The sequence below is a fragment of the Cetorhinus maximus genome, unplaced genomic scaffold, assembly GCF_964194155.1.
Source record: "Cetorhinus maximus unplaced genomic scaffold, sCetMax3.hap1.1 HAP1_SCAFFOLD_2452, whole genome shotgun sequence".
NCBI lineage: Eukaryota > Metazoa > Chordata > Chondrichthyes > Lamniformes > Cetorhinidae > Cetorhinus > Cetorhinus maximus.
Window position 1 is genome coordinate 20,734 of NW_027598390.1, and position 19,284 is coordinate 40,017.

At 53.5% G+C, this 19,284-nt stretch overlaps 1 protein-coding gene across 1 annotated transcript; it reads left to right on the forward strand.

The window, feature by feature from the left end:
• Window positions 1–6,328: 6,328 nt before the first annotated feature.
• Window positions 6,329–12,239, forward strand: LOC144677352 (interferon lambda-2-like). Its single transcript, XM_078537489.1, has 5 exons — window positions 6,329–6,502; window positions 7,667–7,732; window positions 9,129–9,281; window positions 11,320–11,403; window positions 12,144–12,239. The coding sequence occupies exons 1-5, from the start codon at window positions 6,329–6,331 to the stop codon at window positions 12,237–12,239; spliced, it is 573 nt and encodes a 190-aa protein (XP_078393615.1).
• The last annotated feature ends 7,045 nt before the right edge of the window (window positions 12,240–19,284 follow it).

Here is a 19,284-nt window from a genome sequence, read left to right on the forward strand (position 1 = left end):
CCATTCCTTTTTGTTAAGTTCTGAACCATTCCATGTTTTATATCTGACCTTCAGCGTTCATTTTGATCCAAATCATGTTGTCCTTTGTTCCTCAAAAGTCCAGGCTGATCCACTCCATGTTTTGTATCCAGCACTGATGCCTGTACAAGCCCCAGTCCATATTGTAATCATCGGACTGGCTCTCTGCAAAACAAGGACTGGATCCAACAATGTACCACAGGAGGTTCCCTCTCCACCCTCTGAGTGAACAGGTCGTGGGTCCGAGATCCCACTCCAGAAACACGAGCCCCATAGTCCATTTAACCGGTTGCAGTGCTGAGGGAGCGCCGCGCTGTCGGAGGGTCAGCGCTGAGGGAGCGCCGCACTGTCGGAGGGTCAGCGCCGAGGGAGCGCCGCACTGTCGGAGGGTCGGTGCTGAGGGAGCGCCGCACTGTCGGAAGGTCGGCGCTGAGGGAGCGCCGCACTGTCGGAGGGTCGGCGCTGAGGGAACGCCGCGCTGTCGGAGGGTCGGCGCTGAGGGAACGCCGCGCTGTCGGAGGGTCGGTGCTGAGGGAGCACCGCGCTGTCGGAGGGTCAGCGCTGAGGGAACGCCGCGCTGTCGGAGGGTCAGCGCTGAGGGAGCGCCGCACTGTCGGAGGGTCAGCGCTGAGGGAGCGCCGCACTGTCGGAGGGTCAGTGCTGAGGGAGCGCCGCACTGTCGGAGGGTCAGCGCTGAGGGAGCGCTGCACTGTCGGAGGGTGGGTGCTGAGGGAGCTCCGCACTGTCGGAGGGTCGGCGCTGAGGGAGCGCCGCACTGTCGGAGGGTCAGTGCTGAGGGAGCGCCGCACTGTCGGAGGGTCAGCGCTGAGGGAGCGCCGCACTGTCGGAGGGTCAGTGCTGAGGGAGCGCCGCACTGTCGGAGGGTCAGCGCTGAGGGAGCGCCGCACTGTCGTAGGGTCAGCGCTGACGGAGCGCCGCACTGTCGGAGGGTTAGTACTGAGGGGAAAGAGATGGCGAGGGAGTGATATAAATCTCTCTCCACAATCCCTCAATGTCTCATTCAGAAACCTCTCTCTCTCTTTCTCTCACTCACACTTTTGTGAATGAGATGATCTGCTGCCCTCTGGTGTCTGACCCATGATCCAGCACCCGGATTCGCAAGCCCCGTCCCCGGTACTTAAGACATTTGCTTATGTTCCTCCACATCTGGTACAGAGCCTGCAGCACGTCCTCTGTCAGCTCTCTCGCCCTGGGATTTTCCAACGTCTCCAGTTTCTGCATCGTCTGGATGAAGAGGTTGAGCTCGGAGAAGCCTCTCGATGGCCTGAGTGAAAGTGAGGTGAAAATTGAGTGTGAGACCCCCGAGCCATGCACCTCTCCGTGAGGGACCCACAATTTGCCCAGTTCCCCTTCACAATAAACACAATGATACTTCCAGGGCATGGAATGAGAAGTTGTCTCATGCACCAGTATTAGCAATTAGTCTCTCAGTGACCTCTGCAGCTGAATTTTTCCACATGCAATTACTCTCTAGCTGACCTCTGTACACAGGACGTTGCTAAGAACAATTGGCCTCCAATTGACCTCTCTAATCAGGATTTTCCCCAAAAACAATTATTCTCTAGCGGACTCCTGTGCATAGGATGACACTATGGGCCATTAATCTCTAGTTGATCTCTGATTGGCAATTCAACTCCAGCTGACCTCTATAGATAGAATGTTCCTATGAGCAATTAGTCTCTAGGTGACCTCCATAGACAGGATATCCCGAAGAACAATTAACCCCTAACTGTCATCAATACACAGGATATCCCTGAGAACAATTAGTCTCTAGCTGACCTCTGTATGCAGGATAGCCCTGAGAACAATTAGCCTCTAGCTGACTCCTGTATACAGGATATCCCTGAGAACAATTAGCCTCTAGCTGACCTCTGTACACAGGATAGCCCTGAGAACAATTAGCCTCTAGCTGGACCCCTGTACACAGGATAGCCTGAGAACAATTAGCCTCTAGCTGACTCCTGTATACAGGATAGCCTGAGAACAATTAGCCTCTAAGCTGACTCTGTACACAGGATAGCCCTGAGAACAATTAGCCTCTAGCTGACCCCTGTACACCAGGATAGCCCTGAGAACAATTAGCCTCTAGCTGACCCCCTGTACACAGGATAGCCCTGAGAACAATTAGCCTCTAGCTGACTCCTGTATACAGGATAGCCCTGAGAACAATTAGCCTCTAGCCTACTCCTGTACACAGGATAGCCCTCAGAACAATTAGCCTCTAGCTGACCCTGTACACAGGATAGCCCTGAGAACAATTAGCCTCTAGTTGACCCCTGTACATAGGATAGCCCTGAGAACAATTAGCCTCTAGCTGACCCCTGTACACAGGATAGCCCTGAGAACAATTAGCCTCTAGCTGACTCCTGTACACAGGATAGCCCTGAGAACAATTAGTCTCTAGTTGACCCCTGTACACAGGATAGCCCTGAAAACAATTAGCCTCTAGCTGACCTCTGTACACAGGATAGCCCTGAGAACAATTAGCGACCCCTGTACACAGGATAGCCCTGAGAACAATTAGCCTCTAGTTGACTCCTGTACATAGGATAGCCCTGAGAACAATTAGCCTCTAGCTGACCCCTGTACACAGGATAGCCCTGAGAACAATTAGCCTCTAGCTGACTCCTGTACACAGGATAGCCCTGAGAACAATTAGTCTCTAGTTGACCCCTGTACACAGGATAGCCCTGAAAACAATTAGCCTCTAGCTGACCTCTGTACACAGGATAGCCCTGAGAACAATTAGCCTCTAGCTGACCCCTGTACACAGGATAGCCCTGAGAACAATTAGCCTCTAGCTGACCCCTGTACACAGGATAGCCCTGAGAACAATTAGCCTCTAGCTGACTCCTGTATACAGGATAGCCCTGAGAACAATTAGCCTCTAGCCTACTCCTGTACACAGGATAGCCCTGAGAACAATTAGCCTCTAGCTGACCCCTGTACACAGGATAGCCCTGAGAACAATTAGCCTCTAGTTGACTCCTGTACATAGGATAGCCCTGAGAACAATTAGCCTCTAGCTGACCCCTGTACACAGGATAGCCCTGAGAACAATTAGCCTCTAGCTGACTCCTGTACACAGGATAGCCCTGAGAACAATTAGTCTCTAGTTGACCCCTGTACACAGGATAGCCCTGAAAACAATTAGCCTCTAGCTGACCTCTGTACACAGGATAGCCCTGAGAACAATTAGCCTCTAGCTGACCCCTGTACACAGGATAGCCCTGAGAACAATTAGCCTCTAGCTGACCTCTGTACACAGGATAGCCCTGAGAACAATTAGCCTCTAGCTGACCCCTGTACACAGGATAGCCCTGAGAACAATTAGCCTCTAGCTGACCTCTGTACACAGGATAGCCCTGAGAACAATTAGCCTCTAGCTGACCCCTGTACACAGGATAGCCCTGAGAACAACTATTGTTGATGAGTAATATTCTAGCATATAGGTGTCGCAGTTATACTGCAGCTGGCGAGGCCTCTGCTGGCCGAATAGAGGGGTGGGTGGGGGAACATGGCACCCTTGGCGATTTGAAGGGCAGGTGATGCCTGAGGTACACCGAGCACTCTTCGCAACCACCTGGACCGGCACAGCCCGTCTGAGGGCAGCAGTATAACTGTGAGCCTGTGAGTAACTCTTACTGAGGGGGAAGGCGGGGGGAGGGGGTTTCTTCCGCCCCCCTCAGGATCAGAAGCAGATGCAGACACGGACGGAGATGCAGATGTGTCTCACCTCCAGTCTCCTCAGTTGCCCGGGCGCCAGACTCAACCCCCGTGGATTCACATGGGTGCAGGTCAGCTACACGGGACATCTCGCCCCCTGACCTCTAGAGCAACCCCCTAACGCACCCATTGTGACCCCCCCCCGTGACCCTTGCTTCAACCCCTGACCATCCAGATCGACGCCCTGACAACCACCAATAGCGGCCCTGAACCATCTTGGAGTGACCGCTGAACGCAGAGTGACCCCCCCCACCATCCCAGAGCCGCCCACCATGACCCCCTGATCCTCAGATTGACCCCAGCAAACCCCAAGTGACCCCCTGACCCTCGGATTGACACCCACCAGCCCAGAGCGACCCCTTGGCCCTCAAATCCAACCCCTACTGATGCAGAGCCAACCCTGACCCCTCGGGTTGACCTCTGCCAGCCCAGAGTGACCCCCGACCCCTCGGATTGGCCAACCCAGGGGGCCCTGGGCGCCGCCCCCGACCCTCAGAATGAACCCCCACCGACCCCAGTGTGACACCCCACCCCCCGCCCCCGACCCACAGACTGAACCCTGACCACTTTGGCGAGACCACGCATTCCCAGAGCGACCCTGCAACCCCGTGACTCCGGGGTGACCCCTGCCGCCCCCCCCAACCTCCCAGACTCCCCGCCAACGACCCCGGAATGAAACCCCCTCAGACTCACCCCAGGGCCCAGTGGAGCTTCTCAGAGGGGCGGGAGCTCGGAGGTGGTGGGGGACGGGGGGGTGAAAGGGGAGAAAGGGGTCGGATCATTGTCAGCCGCTCTGCAAAATGGCGGAGGAGAGAGAGGGAGGGAGAGAGAGAGACAGAGAGAGTGAAAATAAAACAACAGACGAGTGCTCCATCGATGACCCTAAGTGGGCAAATCATCAAACCGCCCGACCCCACCTCGCGCCCCTTTTAACTGACAGGTGGTCCCCACCACATCCACTCAGACCCTGAGAGAGCTGCTCCCTCTCGTTACCTTCGATCCCCGAGCGAGTGTTGCTCCTGTTCTCCTCCTCAGCTCTTGCCCTGATCTCTGCAAAGCTCCATCCTCCTCCTGCTCTTACACCTGGGCTCCCAGGGTCGGGCGGGTGGGTGGGGAGAGTCCCCACACCAAGACCTGAGAGCGGCATTTCCCGGGAATGCTGATGAATGGAAAGTGAATCTGGAGCCTGTCAGCACAGGTGTATCAGGTTCCAGAGGAGAAGATGGAGGGAGAAGGGTGGTGACGAGGGCTGAAAGTGAAACAGGGGGGAATGTACAGACAATGTTTGATGTTGAGGTTTAAGTTTCACTTCGAGGCTGATCAAGCTTTCATCTCCTGTCATCCAGCCCTGAAACTCATCCTGAATTAACCCTACAAGGGTACACAGGGACAGGAGGAGGCCATTCAGCCCCTCTCGAGCCTGTTACACAGGGACAGGAGGAGGCCATTCAGCCCCCCTCCTCGAGCCTGTTACACGGGAACAGGAGGAGGCCCATTCAGCCCCCTCCTCGAGCCTGTTACACAGGAACAGGAGGAGGCCATTCAGCCCCTCTCGAGACTGTCCCTCTATTCATTCAGGTCATGGCTGATAAATTTTGACATTCCTTCGACCCACCTCGGTTATGTAATCCTCAATACCCTCACCAAATAAAGAAGTATTAATCTCTGGTTTGAAATTTCCAATTGACTCACCAGCCTGAGCAGCTATTTGGAGGGGGAGAGAGAGAGACAGATTCCTACTCCAATTTGCGTCAGAAATTACTTCGTGATATCACCTCTGAGCGGTCTGGCTCGAATTTTAAGGTTCTGCCCCCTCGTTCTGGACAGTGTGTGGGAGCTGGATTAACATCAGTAGAGATGCAGTCAGTAACACAGGGCGCTGGGGGGAGAGGGGTTACTGAGTGACAGTGTGAGGGAGCTGGATTAGCATCAGTAGAGATACAGTCAGTAACACTGCCGGAACTCGGTTACTCAGTGACTGATAAGAGATAGCAGTGGAAATGAAACCATTGCTGCGAAAGAAGTTATGGAAGGTGAAGACTTTCCTCATTAACTCAACAAATGAATGTTTTGCCTGCAATTGTTCCTGTTTCACTTTCAGCCCTCGTCACCACCCGTTCCCTTCTCCCTCCCCTTTCCCCTCTGGAGCCTGATACACCTGTGCTGACAGGCTCCAGATTCACTTTCCTTTCTTCAGCATTCCCAGGAAATGCCGCTCTCAGGTCTTGGTGTGGGGACTCTCCCCACCCACCCTGGGAGCCCAGGTATAAGAGCAGGAGGAGGATGGAGCTTTGCAGAGATCAGGGCAAGAGCTGAGGAGGAGAACAGGAGCAACGCTCGCTCTGGGGTCGAAGGTAACGAGAGGGAGCAGCTCTCTCAGGGGCTGTGTGGATGTGGTGGGGACCACCTGTCATTTAAAAGGGGCGCGAGGTGGGGTCGGGCGGTTTGATGATTTGCCCACTTAGGGTCATCGATGGAGCACTCATCTGTTGTGTTATTTTCTCTCTCTGTCTCTCTCTCTCCCTCCCTCTCTCTCCTCCGCCATTTCCCAGAGCGGCAGACAATGGCGACCACCCCTCCCAACGTCGCCTTCCTCATCATCGCCTCTTGCCTGGCCCCATCCCTGGGGTCGGACCGGACGACTGTGTTGCCCGAGCGGGACGGGTGCCAGCTGTCGCGCTACGCTCCCCTCCCCCACTCCGAGCTCCAGCTCTTTGAGAAGCTCCACCGACATCTGGTGAGCCTGAGGAATTTTTTTGTTTCCCGTGGTGGGGGAGGGGAGGGGAGGGGAGGGGAGGGGAGGGGGTGTGTGTGTTCGCCAGGGTATCTTGGGTGGACCGGGTCGGGGGCGGGGGGGGGTGGGTGGGTGAGGCGGGTGGGGTGGCGCGCAGGGCGATCTCCGTCGGTCAGGGGGGCGGTCACTCCAGAGTCAAAAAGGGGTCGCTCCGGGAATGTGCGGTCACCCCAAAGGGGTCAGGCGTCAATCTGTGGGTCAGGGGTCGCGCTGGGTTCACGGGGGTCATTTTAAGGGTCAGGGTTCACTCTGGGCTTGTGGCGGGGGTTGGGGGTGGGTTAGGAGGGTCTTGGGAGGGGGGCGGTCACTCTGAGCATCAGGGTTCACCCGGGGGTTTAAAGGAGCCAGCCTGAGGGTCAGGGGTCACCTTGAATTTAGGGGGTCAATTTGAGTGTCAGTGGTCACTCTGGGCTTGTGGGGGTCAGTCTGAGGATCAGGGGGTCACCCTGAGTTTAGAGGGTCAATTTGAGTGTCAGTGGTCACTCTGGGCTTGTGGGGGTCAGTCTGAGGATCAGGGGGTCAGCCTGAGTTTAGAGGGTCAATTTGAGTGTCAGTGGTCACTCTGGGCTTGTGGGGGTCAGTCTGAGGATCAGGGGGTCACCCTGAGTTTAGGGGGTCAATTTGAGTGTCAGTGGTCACTCTGGGCTTGTGGGGGTCAGTCTGAGGATCAGGGGTCACCCTGAGTTTAGAGGGTCAATTTGAGTGTCAGTGGTCACTCTGGGCTTGTGGGGGTCAGTTTGAGGATTATGGGGGGGGAGTGCTGGTCACCCTGGGTTTGGAGTGTCAATTTGAGTGTCAAGGGTCACTCTGGGTTTGTGGGTTGTCAGCCTGAGGGTCAGGAGTCACACTGGGTTTGCTGCGGTCAATCTGAAGGGTCAGGGGGTCGCTCCGGGAAGCTCTAGGTTGGTGGGGGTCACTCTGGGTTCAGGGGTCACCCCAGGCTGGCCCTGGGTTGCTGCTGGTGGTCCTTCGGTGTTGCTCTGGGTGGTCACAGTTCAAGGCAAGCGGGGCGGGGGGGGGTTGCACAGTGGGGGTGGCCAGGGGTCGTCCTGGAGGTCAGGGGTCAAGACGTGCTGTGTCGCTAACGTGCGCCATGTGAATCCACAGGGGTCAAGTCTGGTGTCTGGGCACAGGCGGGTCCTGGTGTCGTCCGAGCAACTGAGGAGACTGGAGGTGAGACACTGGGAGCGGGCGGAGGGGAGAGAGAGAGAGAGAGGGAGATTTACCCTGACCAGAGGCAGTTCCCAGGAAGAAATCCCCCCCCCAACCCCACCCCCCGCCCCCACGCCTTCCCCCCTCAGTAAGAGTCCCTCACAAGATGGCAGTTATACTGCAAACCCTCAAGCAGGTCATGCAGGTCCCAGTGTACCTCAGGGGTATCACGTGTTCCCCCCTCCGCCAGCTCGCCAAGGGTGCCGTGCCCTCCTCACACCCCGCCCCGCCATTTCCGTCGGCTGCAGTTATAGCTGTAGCGACGCAGCTGTTCGAACAGGTGGGGCGTCACCGGACCAAAGCGCCGCAGCGAGCACAGTCCGGTCACTGCTCGCAAGCTGCAGTATAACTGCAGGTGAGGTTTCCTTTCACCAGCTGCTTCGGCGTGGGCGATCACTTCCGAGCCATGCCATTGACGGTGCCCTTTAACCTCTGACACAGTAGGGAGAACAGGGGCGCAGCCCCTGGCAATGATGGCATTGGATCCATATATAGCGGCTAACTATAGTGTTGGTGGGGGGAGCTCGCAATGGTGGTCAGCTAGAGGCTAATTGCTCTCAGGTATATCCTGTGTGCATAGGTCTGCTGGATATTAACTGTATTCAGGGATATCCTGTGTGCAGAGGTCAGACAGAGGTTAATTATTCTCAGGGATCCCCTGTTTTTTGAGGTCAGCTAGAGGTTAATTGCCCACAGGAATATTCCGTATACAGAGGTCAGCTAGAGCTGAATTGCTGATAGGACATCCTGAGTGCAGAGGTCAGCTAGAAATTGATTGCCCCTAGGACCATCCTACAAACAGATGTCAGCTGGAGAATAATAGTTCTTAGGACCACCCTGTGTACAGAGGTCAGCTAGAGTATAATTGCTCTTAGGTCCATCCTGATTAAAGAGGTCAGCTGGAGGCTGATTGCTCTTAGCAATGTTCTGTGTACAGAGGTCGGATGGAGGTGAATTTCTCTTAGGAACATCCTGGCTAAAGAGTTGAGCTAGAGTATAATCGTTCTCGGGAACAGACTGTGTACTGAGGTCAGCTAGAGATGAATTGCCCAGAGGAACATGCTGTGTACAGAGGTCAGCTGGGGGGGGTGGGGCTGATTGTACAGGGCAGCTGGAGGCTAATTGTTCTTAGCAACGTCCTGTGTACAGAGGTCAGCTAGAGAGTAATCGCATTTAGAAAAATTCGGGTACAGAGGTCACTGAGAGACTAATTGTTAATACTGGTTCATGTGACAACTTCTCATTCCATGCCCCGGAAATATCATTGTGTTTATAGTGAAGGGGAACTGGGGCAAATTGTGGAGAGGTGCATGGCTCGGGGGGTCTCACACTCAATTCTCACCTCACTTTCACTCAGGTCCCCGAGAGGCTTCTCCTAGTGAAGGCCGAGTTTAACCTCTTCATCCAGGCAATGCAGAAACTGGAGGCCTTGGAAAATCCCAGGGCGACGGAGCTGACAGAGGACGTGCTGCAGGCTCTGTACCAGATGTGGAGAAACATAAGCAAATGCGTAAGTACCGGGGACGGGGCTTACGAATCCGGGTGCCAGATCATGGGTCAGATGCCAGAGGAGAGCAGATCATCTCATTCACAAAAGCGTGAGTGAGAGAGAGAGAGGTTTCTGAATGAGACCCTGAGGGATTGTGGAGAGAGATTTATATCACTCCCTCGCCATCTCTTCCCCTATCACTCATTCCCTGTCATTCTCTCTCTCTCCTCTCTACCTCTGTCTCACTCCCTCGCCATCTCTTCCCCTATCACTCATTCCCTGTCATTCTCTCTCTCTCCTCTCTCTACCTCTGTCTCACTCCCTCTCCATCTCTTCCCCTATCACTCATTCCCTGTCATTCTCTCTCTCTCCTCTCTCTACCTATGTCTCACTCTCTCTTTCTGTTTCTCCCTGGCTTTTTCAATCGCTTTCTCTCTCTCTTTCTGTCTCCCTCTCTCTGTTTCCCTTTCTCTCTCTCTCTCTCCCTCCTCTCTCTCCCGCTCCTATAAAGAAAATATCATTATTTTCCCAATATTACTGTGGGATACTGTGAAGCAGGCTTGTGGGCGTTGTGCGTGTTGTGTGTGTGTGTTTGTATGTGACTAAATTAATTAAACTGAAGACAGTTAGACTGCAAGGTTTAAACCATTAAAGGGTTTAAGTGTAAAAGCAGGTTTTGAAGTTGGGATGAATAAACTATGATGGGATTCCAGTAGATACAGCATAGAGAGGAATTTGCATTCGGAGATAAATGAGATGTGAATTTTTAGCTGTTGAATTTCAAAGAGAGAAAGAAGGAAGTTTTACAACTGGCAAAGATTGTAGATTAAATAAAGCAAAGTTATTAAGTTTATTTTTCCTGAAAATAGTGGCCATAAAGATGACATGAAAGATTCTGGGGAAGGTAACTTCCAAAGAAAGTTAAGAACGATGGGTTTAAGGAAGAAAGAGAACAAAACATATTTAATGAAAGGTTGAAAGCCCTATGGGGGTGTGGCCATATGATCTTGAAGAGTGTGCTATGCGAAGACAGTCCTGTAAAAGTAATCAGCCTCTAGTCATGCCAGAGAAGTGCTCTTGTTCCAGAGAGCAAGCTTTTGTTCCAAACCTTGGATTTCCATGGTTGAGTGGGAGGGAGAGAGAAGCTTCTGAAATACCTCCCCAATGGCTACAGTGGGTGCCTTGCAGTAATATCACTGGATGTTTTGTAGATTAAGAATCTGTAGGGGCTGTTCCCCGAAAAGGGTGTTTATTTGTGAGTCTAGTTAAGTAGAAATATTTTAGGAAACATTATAAGACTAAATTTAACTGTGTAACTGTAATCTTGTGTGTTTAAATTGTCTTTTCTTTTATTAATAAATGTTTTGATTCAATACTTAAAATCTCCAAAAGCGGTAATGGAATCTTTACTTATGACTTCGGTAAACCTACCTTCTCGTAATAAAATACAAATTGCAAATTGTTGTGATAGCTTGGCCAAGTTTCCCCTTGGGATTTGGTCAGCCGGCAATTATCACCTGTCATATCATAACAATCCGTTTCTCTCCATCTTTGTGTCTCTCCCATTTTCACTTTCCCTCTGTCTGCCTCTGTGTCTCTCTCTCTCTGTGTCTCTCTCTATCTCCCCCTCTCTCCATCTCTCTCTCTCTGTGTCTCTCTCTCTCTGTCTGTGTCTCTCCTCTCTCTCTCTGTCTCTTCCTCTCTCACTCTCTCTCTCTCCCTTTCTCCACCTCTGTCTCTGTCTCTCTGTCCCTCTCTCCATCTTTCTCTCTCTCTCTCTCTTTCTCTCTGTCTGTCTGTGTCTCTCTCTGCCACTCTCTCTCTCTCTCCATCTCTCTCTCTCTGTGTCTCACTCTCTGTCTGTCTGTGTCTCTCCTCTCTCTCTGTCTCTTTCTCTCTCACTCTCCCTCCCTTTCTCCATCTCCATCCCTGTCTCTCTCTCTCTACCTCTCTCCAACTCTCTCTGTCTCTCTCTCTCTCTTTCTCTCTCTCTCTCGCTCTCTCTCTGTCTCTCTCTCAGCTTTTCATTTTCACTGACTGGTTTAATTATATTTTGCAGATTGCAGAAACTATGAAGGACCAAACAAACTATTCCAAACAGCTCAACAAATTCCTATGGAATCTCGAGCGGACTGTAAAATTGGTGAGTCTGAAACGTTAACCTACAGTGCGGCGCTCCCTCAGCACTGACCCTCCGACAGTGCGGCGCTCCCTCAGCACTGACCCTCCGACAGTGCGGCGCTCCCTCAGCACTGACCCTCCGACAGAGCGGCGCTCCCTCAGCACTGACCCTCCGACAGTGCGGCACTCCCTCAGCACTGACCCTCCGACAGTGCGGCGCTCCCTCAGCACTGACCCTCCGACAGTGCGGCGCTCCCTCAGCACTGACCCTCCGACAGAGCGGCGCTCCCTCAGCACTGACCCTCCGACAGTGCGGCGCTCCCTCAGCACTGACCCTCCGACAGTGCGGCGCTCCCTCAGCACTGACCCTCCGACAGTGCGGCGCTCCCTCAGCACTGACCCTCCGACAGTGCGGTGCTCCCTCAGCACTGACCCTCCGACAGCGCGGCTCTCCCTCAGCTCTGACCCTCCGACAGTGCGGCGCTCCCTCAGCACCGACTCTCCGACAGTGCGGCGCTCCCTCAGTGCTGTCACTGGGAGAGGAGGCCGTGGTGGGGCGATGTGGGGGTGGCATGAGGCGCGAGTCTGCATCTTGGGGCTCGAGTCTCTAGAGCGGCAGCTCAATCCAGCCTCACTAGGCCCATGGATCATGAGGCGTTTCAAGTGTTTCGCTGTGATGACTGCGCGGGGGAGTGGGGGACAGAGCCCACTGCCCTCGGCAACTCTCCGTTCACCTTCGAACTTTGCTCCCCCCCACCACAGGTTGACGCCAATTCTGCCAAGGGGATAATCGTGTCCGACCTCTTCCTGCTCCTGAATGAACATGTTCGCTGCCTCGTCCGAGGAAGGACTTGCTGAAATGCTACAATCTCAACCCCCACACCCACCGACACTCTGTTTTTACTGTTGACATATTTATATTTCAAATTATGGCCCTCGGTGCAGAAGTTTGAGCTCCTTTCGGCCCTGAACGTTTTACCACTGGCTTTGAGGTCATCCAGCGGCCTAGTGACAGAGGCCGAGTCATCCAGGGCCTAGCGAAGCCTGAAGCCTGAGTGATCGAGCAGCCTCATGATCCACGGGCCTAGCCGCGGCCTAGTGATCGGGGGCCTAGTGATCTAGCCAGCTGTGTGATCTAAGGATCTTTTGACCCACGGCTCTCGTGATCTCAAGGCCTATGGTGACCAGGGGCTTTGTGATCCGGTGGTTGGGGTGGAGGAAATAGTGATCCAGGGGCCTAGAAATCCAGTGCCCTAGTGGTCCAGGGGCCCAGTGATCTCGTGGCCTTGTGATCCAGAGGCCTAGTGTGGGCCTGGTGGTCCAGGGACCTTGGGGTCCAGAAACCTGATAATGGGCCGAGTGACCCAGCGACCTCGTGTTAGAGGCCTACAGTGACCCAGAGGCTTGGAATGATCCAGGGCCTCGTGATCCAGAGGCCTAGAGTGGGCCTGGTGGTCCAGGGGCCTCGGGGTCCAGAAACCTGATAATGGGCCACGTGATCCAGCGACCTCGTGTTAGAGGCCTACAGTGACCCAGAGGCTTGGAATGATCCAGGGCCTCGTGATCCAGTGCAGCGGGGGAGGGGGGTTGTGGTGAGGCAGATGGGTGGAGAGGGACATTGGAGCGATAAGCAGGCCATGGACGATTGAAGAAGTCATCGGTTTCATACATAAATTTTCATGTCCACATTACTAATGGGAATATGCCATGTAAACGTGTCACGCTGTAATTACACCCACCCGCCTCTGGGGGCAGTGTAGTTCGTTCTGAGGGATATTGAAAGCAGAGAGAGGGGCTGCAGGGCAAAAATGGAGAATAATTTAACTTAAGTGTTTTTATATTTAAATTAGTTTAACTTATTGCTGTGAGAATGTCTTCTGGTTAACCTATGCAAATGTTTTATGTGAGTTTCTATACAATTCAATAAAGGTAATGCCAATTTTTTCACATTTCTGTGGCTGTATTTCCAAATTGTAAGATATCTCGGGGGGAAAAAGGTCGGTTTTAAGGAGCGTCTTAAAGGAGGAGAAAGGGAGAGAGAGAGAGAGGGAGGTGGAGAGGTTTAGGGAGGGAGTTCCAGAGCTCAGGGCCCCAGGCAGCTGAAGGCACGGCCGCCAATGGCGCAGCGATGGGAATTGGGGGATGCTCGAGAGGCCGGAATTGGAGCAGAGATTTCGGAGGGTTGTAGGGGCTGGAGGAGGTTACAGAGATAGGGAGGGTTGTAGGGGCTGGAGGAGGTTACAGAGATAGGGAGGGTTGTAGGGGCTGGAGGAGGTTATAGAGATAGGGATTAGTGCAGGGGTTGGAGGAGGTTACAGATATATGGAGGGCTGTAGGGGCTGGAGGAGGTTACAGAGATAGGGAGGGTTGTAGGGGCTGGAGAAGGTTACAGAGATAGGGAGGGTTGTAGGGGCTGGAGGAGGTTGCAGAGATAGGGAGGGTTGTAGGGGGCTGGAGGAGGTTACAGAGATAGGGAGGGGTGTAGGGGCTGGAGGAGGTTACAGAGATAGGGAGGGGTGTAGGGGCTGGAGGAGGTTACAGAGATAGGGAGGGTTGCCGGACCGGGAGCCAGCGTGGGTCAGCGAGCACGGGGTGACGGGTAAACGGGACTCGGTGCGAGTTTGGACACGGGTTGGGGACAGAGTTTCGGACGAGCTGAAGTTTCCGGAGGGTAGGATGTGGGGGAGCAGCCAGGCGGCCGTTGGAATAGTCGAGTCTGGAGGGGACGAAGGTGTGGACGAGGGTTTCAGCAGCCGAAGCGCTACGCCAGGGGGCGGAGTCGGGCGACATTACGGAGGACGGTCTTAGCGACTGCGCGGATACGAGTCCGGAAGCTCATCTCAGGGCCAAACGTGACACCGAGGCTGTGAACAGACTGGATTAATCCCAGCCAGTTACCGGGGAGCAGGATGGAGTCTGTCTCTCGGGATCGGAGTTTGGAGCGGGGATCGAAAACAACGGCTTCAGTCTTCCCAACATTTAATCGGAGGGAATTTCCGCTCCTCCAGGACTGGATGTCGGATCAGCAATCTGACAATTTAGAGAGTGGAGGAGTCCAGGGAGGTGGGAGGGGGAGGTTACGTGTCTTTAGCGTAGATGTGAAAACGAACGCCGTGCTTTGGTTGCCGTGGCGACGATGGGCCTAAATGGCTCCTGTCTGCATTTGTAGCCCTGTGACTTCAATCATGAACCAAGACCCACTCGTAGAGTCCGACGAACTTTACTTGGGTTGACAGGCCAATTGAGGCCCAGGCTTTGGCCACTCTTCTAGGCCCCAAAGGGGTGAAAGGTCAGTGATTTAAGGGCCAGGCCTTAAAATCTCCACACGAACTCGCAACCTTCCCAATAAAAATTCAGCCTCAACTTAACATAAATCCACCTTTATTGGAAAAATATTCAATTCAATAAATAGACAAGAGTTGATAATAAACATTAAATATTATTATTATAACAATAAATATTATAAATTTAGATAAATAATCTGATAAATATGAATAATTAAAACACAGACAATTAGCTCTACCGCCTCCCAAAAGGACATCGACAGGTTGGGGGAATGGGCAGACAAGTGGCAGATGAAGTTTAGTGCGGAGAAGTGTGAAGTGGTTCATTTTGGTAGAATGAACGTGGAGAGACAATATAAAATATAGGGTCCAATTCTAAAGGGGGTGCAGGAGCAGAGGGAGCTGGGGGTATATGTGAATAAGTCATTGAAGATGGCAGGGCAGGTTGAGAGAGCGGCTAATAAAGCATCTAGTATCCTGGGCTTTATTAATAGGGGCATAGAGTACAAGAGCAAGAAGGTTATGTTAAACCTGCATAAAACACTGGTTCAACCCCAACTGGAGTATTGTGTCCAGTTCTGGGCACCGCACTTTAGGAAGGATGTGAAGGTGTTAGAGAGAGAGAGAGAGCAGGAAAGATTGACGAGAATGGTTCCAGGGATGAGGAACTTCAGTTCCGTGGATGGATTGGAGAAGTTGGGACTGTTCTCCTTGGAGAAGAGAGGGTCGAGGGAAGATTTGATCGAGGGTGTTCAAAATCACGAGGGGGGTCTGGGGACAGAGCGGACAGAGGGAGAAACTGTTCCCATTGGCGGGAGGATCGAGAACCAGAGGGACACGGATTTTAGACGATCGGTAAAAGCAGCGACGGAGACGCGAGGAGAAACTTTTTCACGCGGCGAGCGGTTAGGATCTGGAAGGCGCTGCCTGAGAGTGTGGGGGGTACAGGGTCAATCGAGGCTTTCCAAAGGGAAGGGAATTGGGTTTTTTTTATTCTTTAATGGGATGTGGGCATTGCTGGGAAGGCCAGTATTTTTATTGCCCGTCCCTAATTGCCCCCTTGAGAAGGTAGGGGTGAGCCACCTTCTTGAACCGCTGCAGTCCCTGTGTAGTGTAGGTACACCCACCATGCTGTTAGAGAGGGAGTTCCAGGATTTTGTCCGTGTGGTGTAGGTACACCCACCGTGCTGTTAGGGAGGGAGTTCCAGGATTTTGACCCAGCGACAGTGAAGGAACGGCCGATATATTTCCAAGTCAGGGTGGTGAGTGGCTCGGAGGGGAACTTCCAGTGGTGGTGTTCCCCATGTGTCTGCTGCCCTTGTCCCTCTAGGTGGTAGAGGTGGTGGGTTTGGGCGGCGCTGTCGAAGGAGCCTTGGCGAGTTGCTGCAGTGCATCTTGTAGATGGTACACACACTGCTGCCCCTGTGCGTCGGTGGGTGGAGGGAGTGAATGTTTGTGGATGGGGTGCCGATCGAGCGGGGCTGCTTTGTCCTGGACGGTGTCGAGCTTCTTGAGTGTTGTGGGAGCTGCACTCATCCAGGCAAGTGGGGAGTATCCCATCACACTCCTGACTTGTGCCTTGTAGATGGTGGACAGGCTTTGGGGGAGTCAGGAGGTGAGTTACTCTCCGCAGGATTCCCAGCCTCTGACCTGCTCTTGTAGCCACAGTATTTATCTGGCTGGGTCCAGTTCAGTTTCTGGTCAATGGTAACCCCCCCAGGATGTTGATAGTGGGGGATTCAGTGATGTTAATGCCATTGAACGTCAAGGGGTGATGGTTGGATTCTCTCTTGTTGGAGATGGTCATTGCCTGGCACTTGTGTGGCGCGAATGTTACTTGCCACTTGTCAGCCCAAGCCTGGATATTGTCCAGGTCTTGCTGCATTTGGACATGGGGCTGCTTCAGTATCTGAGAGGGAAGGACGTGCGGGGTTAGAAGGAAAGGGCAGGGGAATGGGTCTGGGCGAGTTGCTCCGGCAGAGGGCCAGCAGCGACACGAGGGGCTGAATGGCCTCCCTGTGGGCCTCCATCAGCCCAGTGATTCCGTCCCACTAGCGATGGGCGCTGAGGAACCCCACCCCCCACCCCCCATGGTCGTGGCTGCAATGGGTTTTGATGTCATTTAGCCTCAGGATGGGGCGGGAGGTTGAAGACGGAGAGGAGGAGGGGGGGTGGGGGGGGTTGACGGTGCGGGTGAGGGGGAGGACAGTAACGGCGAGGATCCGCCTCGATGAGAGTGAAGGCGGAGGAGAGGCCTCGGGGCTGACGAAGATATCGATGAGGAATCCTGCTGTCCGCGGCGGCGGCGGTGGGAGCGTTTGGCGATGGCGCTAACACGATGGACCCCGGGCCACGCAGGTCAGGTGCTCGTTCAGGAGCCGGGCCAGGTCGTCGACCACTCGATCCGTGGAGCTGTCCGGATTCTCCTAGGGGGTGAGGGGGGAGAGACAGGAAGAGAGAGAGGGGGTTACACGGGTTACTGAATCGCTCGCTCCCCCGGAATGCGCTCGAGCGACAGGCGCCTCCCCTCCCCCCCACCCCCGCCCACCGCGGGCTCTGAGCCTGGAGGGCATGAGGGACAACGGCGGCAAATCCCTGGTCAAATTCCCGACACGCGCCCTGAATCCGAAATCCACCCCCCCCCCCCGGACTGTGGGGAGTGGGACCTCGTTCCCAAGAGTCCAGCGCGTTGTAACAGATGCTGATGGACTGGCCTTGGGTTGGACTGGAGGGTGTAAAGGTATAAAGGAGGGTGCTGGACTGTACTATACTATGCTGAACTCTGCTGGACAGTACTGGGCTGTACTGGTTTGTGTTGGACTGTGTTGGACTATGTTGGACCGTGCTGGACTGTACTGGATTGTGCTGGACTGTGTTGGACTATGTTGGACAGTAATGGGCTGTATTGGTTTGTGTTGGACTGTGTTGGACTATGTTGGACTGTGCTGGACTGTACTGGATTGTGCTGGACTGTGTTGGACTATGTTGGACAGTAATGGGCTGTATTGGTTTGTGTTGGACTGTGTTGGACTATGTTGGACAGTACTGGGCTGTACTGGATTGCGCTGGACTGTGTTGGACTATATTGGACCATGCTGGACTGTACTGGATTTCGCTGGACTGTGTTGAACTATGTTAGACCGTGCTGGACTGTACTGGATTGCGCTGGACTGTGTTGGAGTATATTGGACCGTGCTGGACTGTACTGGATTGCGCTGGACTGTGTTGGACTATGTTGGACTGTGCTGGACTGTACTGGATTGTGCTGGACTGTAATTGACAGTACTGGGCTGTGCTAAACTGTGATGGACTGTATTGGACTGTACTAGATTGTACTGGACTGTGCTGAACTGAACTGGGCTGCACTGGACTGTATTGGACTGTACGGTAGTGCACTGGCCTGGACTGGACTGTGCTGGACTGTATTAGACTGTACTGGGCTGTAGTGGTCTGTGTTGGACTGCACTGCACTGTACTGGTCTGTGCTGGACTCCACTGGACTGTACTGGACAGTACCAGAGTGTGCTGGACAGTATTAGACTGTACTGAACTGTACTAGACCGTACAGGTCTGTACTGGTCTGTGCTGGACTGTACTGGTCTGTGCTGGACTGCACTGGACTGTACTTCACTGGTTTCTGCAGGCTTATCTGCTCCTGTTTCACAATCAGTTAATGCTTCCAGTCTAATGTGGGCCCCAGGTAAACTTGCACTCAAACAATGGATGAGGAATTTCAATCTCCCCATTCCCCAACTCCTAACCCGCTCCCACACCCAACCCACACCACCCTCAGCCCCAACCAGCACACACGCTCACACACACACATCGAAAATCGACTGTATCCAAGTGGGATCCAGCTCGGGAAATGGGAATCTGAAATTACCTTCACGTCTTTGAGTCTTTGTAGCAAGAGAGAGAGCTCTGTGGAATATTGGTCTGTGTTCAAAGCATCTGCCAAGGCCTGGGAATGAACAGAGAGAGAGAGAGAGTTAGAGGGGAAGAGAAAAGAGAGAGAGAGATAGAGAGAGAGAGAGAGAGACAGAGAGAGAGAGAGAGTGATAGAGCGGAAGAGAGAAAGAGAGACAAAGCAAGGAGGGGGGGAGATGAGAGAGGAGAGGGGAGGCACCGAGAGAGAGAGAAAGCATGAGTGAAACAGAGAGGGAGGAGATGGTGTGAGAGAGAAAGAGAGGCTGAGAGAGAGGAGGAAGTGGACAAAGAGACGGGAGATAGAGGGAACCCAGACAGAGAGGAAGAGAGGGAAACTAATACACATACACACACACTCACACTCACACACACACACACACACACATACACTCACTCAAACACACACACATACTCACACCCACATAAACACAGACTGACACACACAGACTCTCACACATACACTCGCACACGCATTCACACACATAGAAACTCTCACACTCACACAAACACACACACTCATACTCACACTCACATTCACATAATCTCACACACACACACACATACACACAGAAACCCTCATACTCACACAAGCACAGACTCACACACACTCATACACACACAGACTCTCACACACACTCACACACAGACTCACACACACACACACACATACGCATACACTCACACTCACTCAA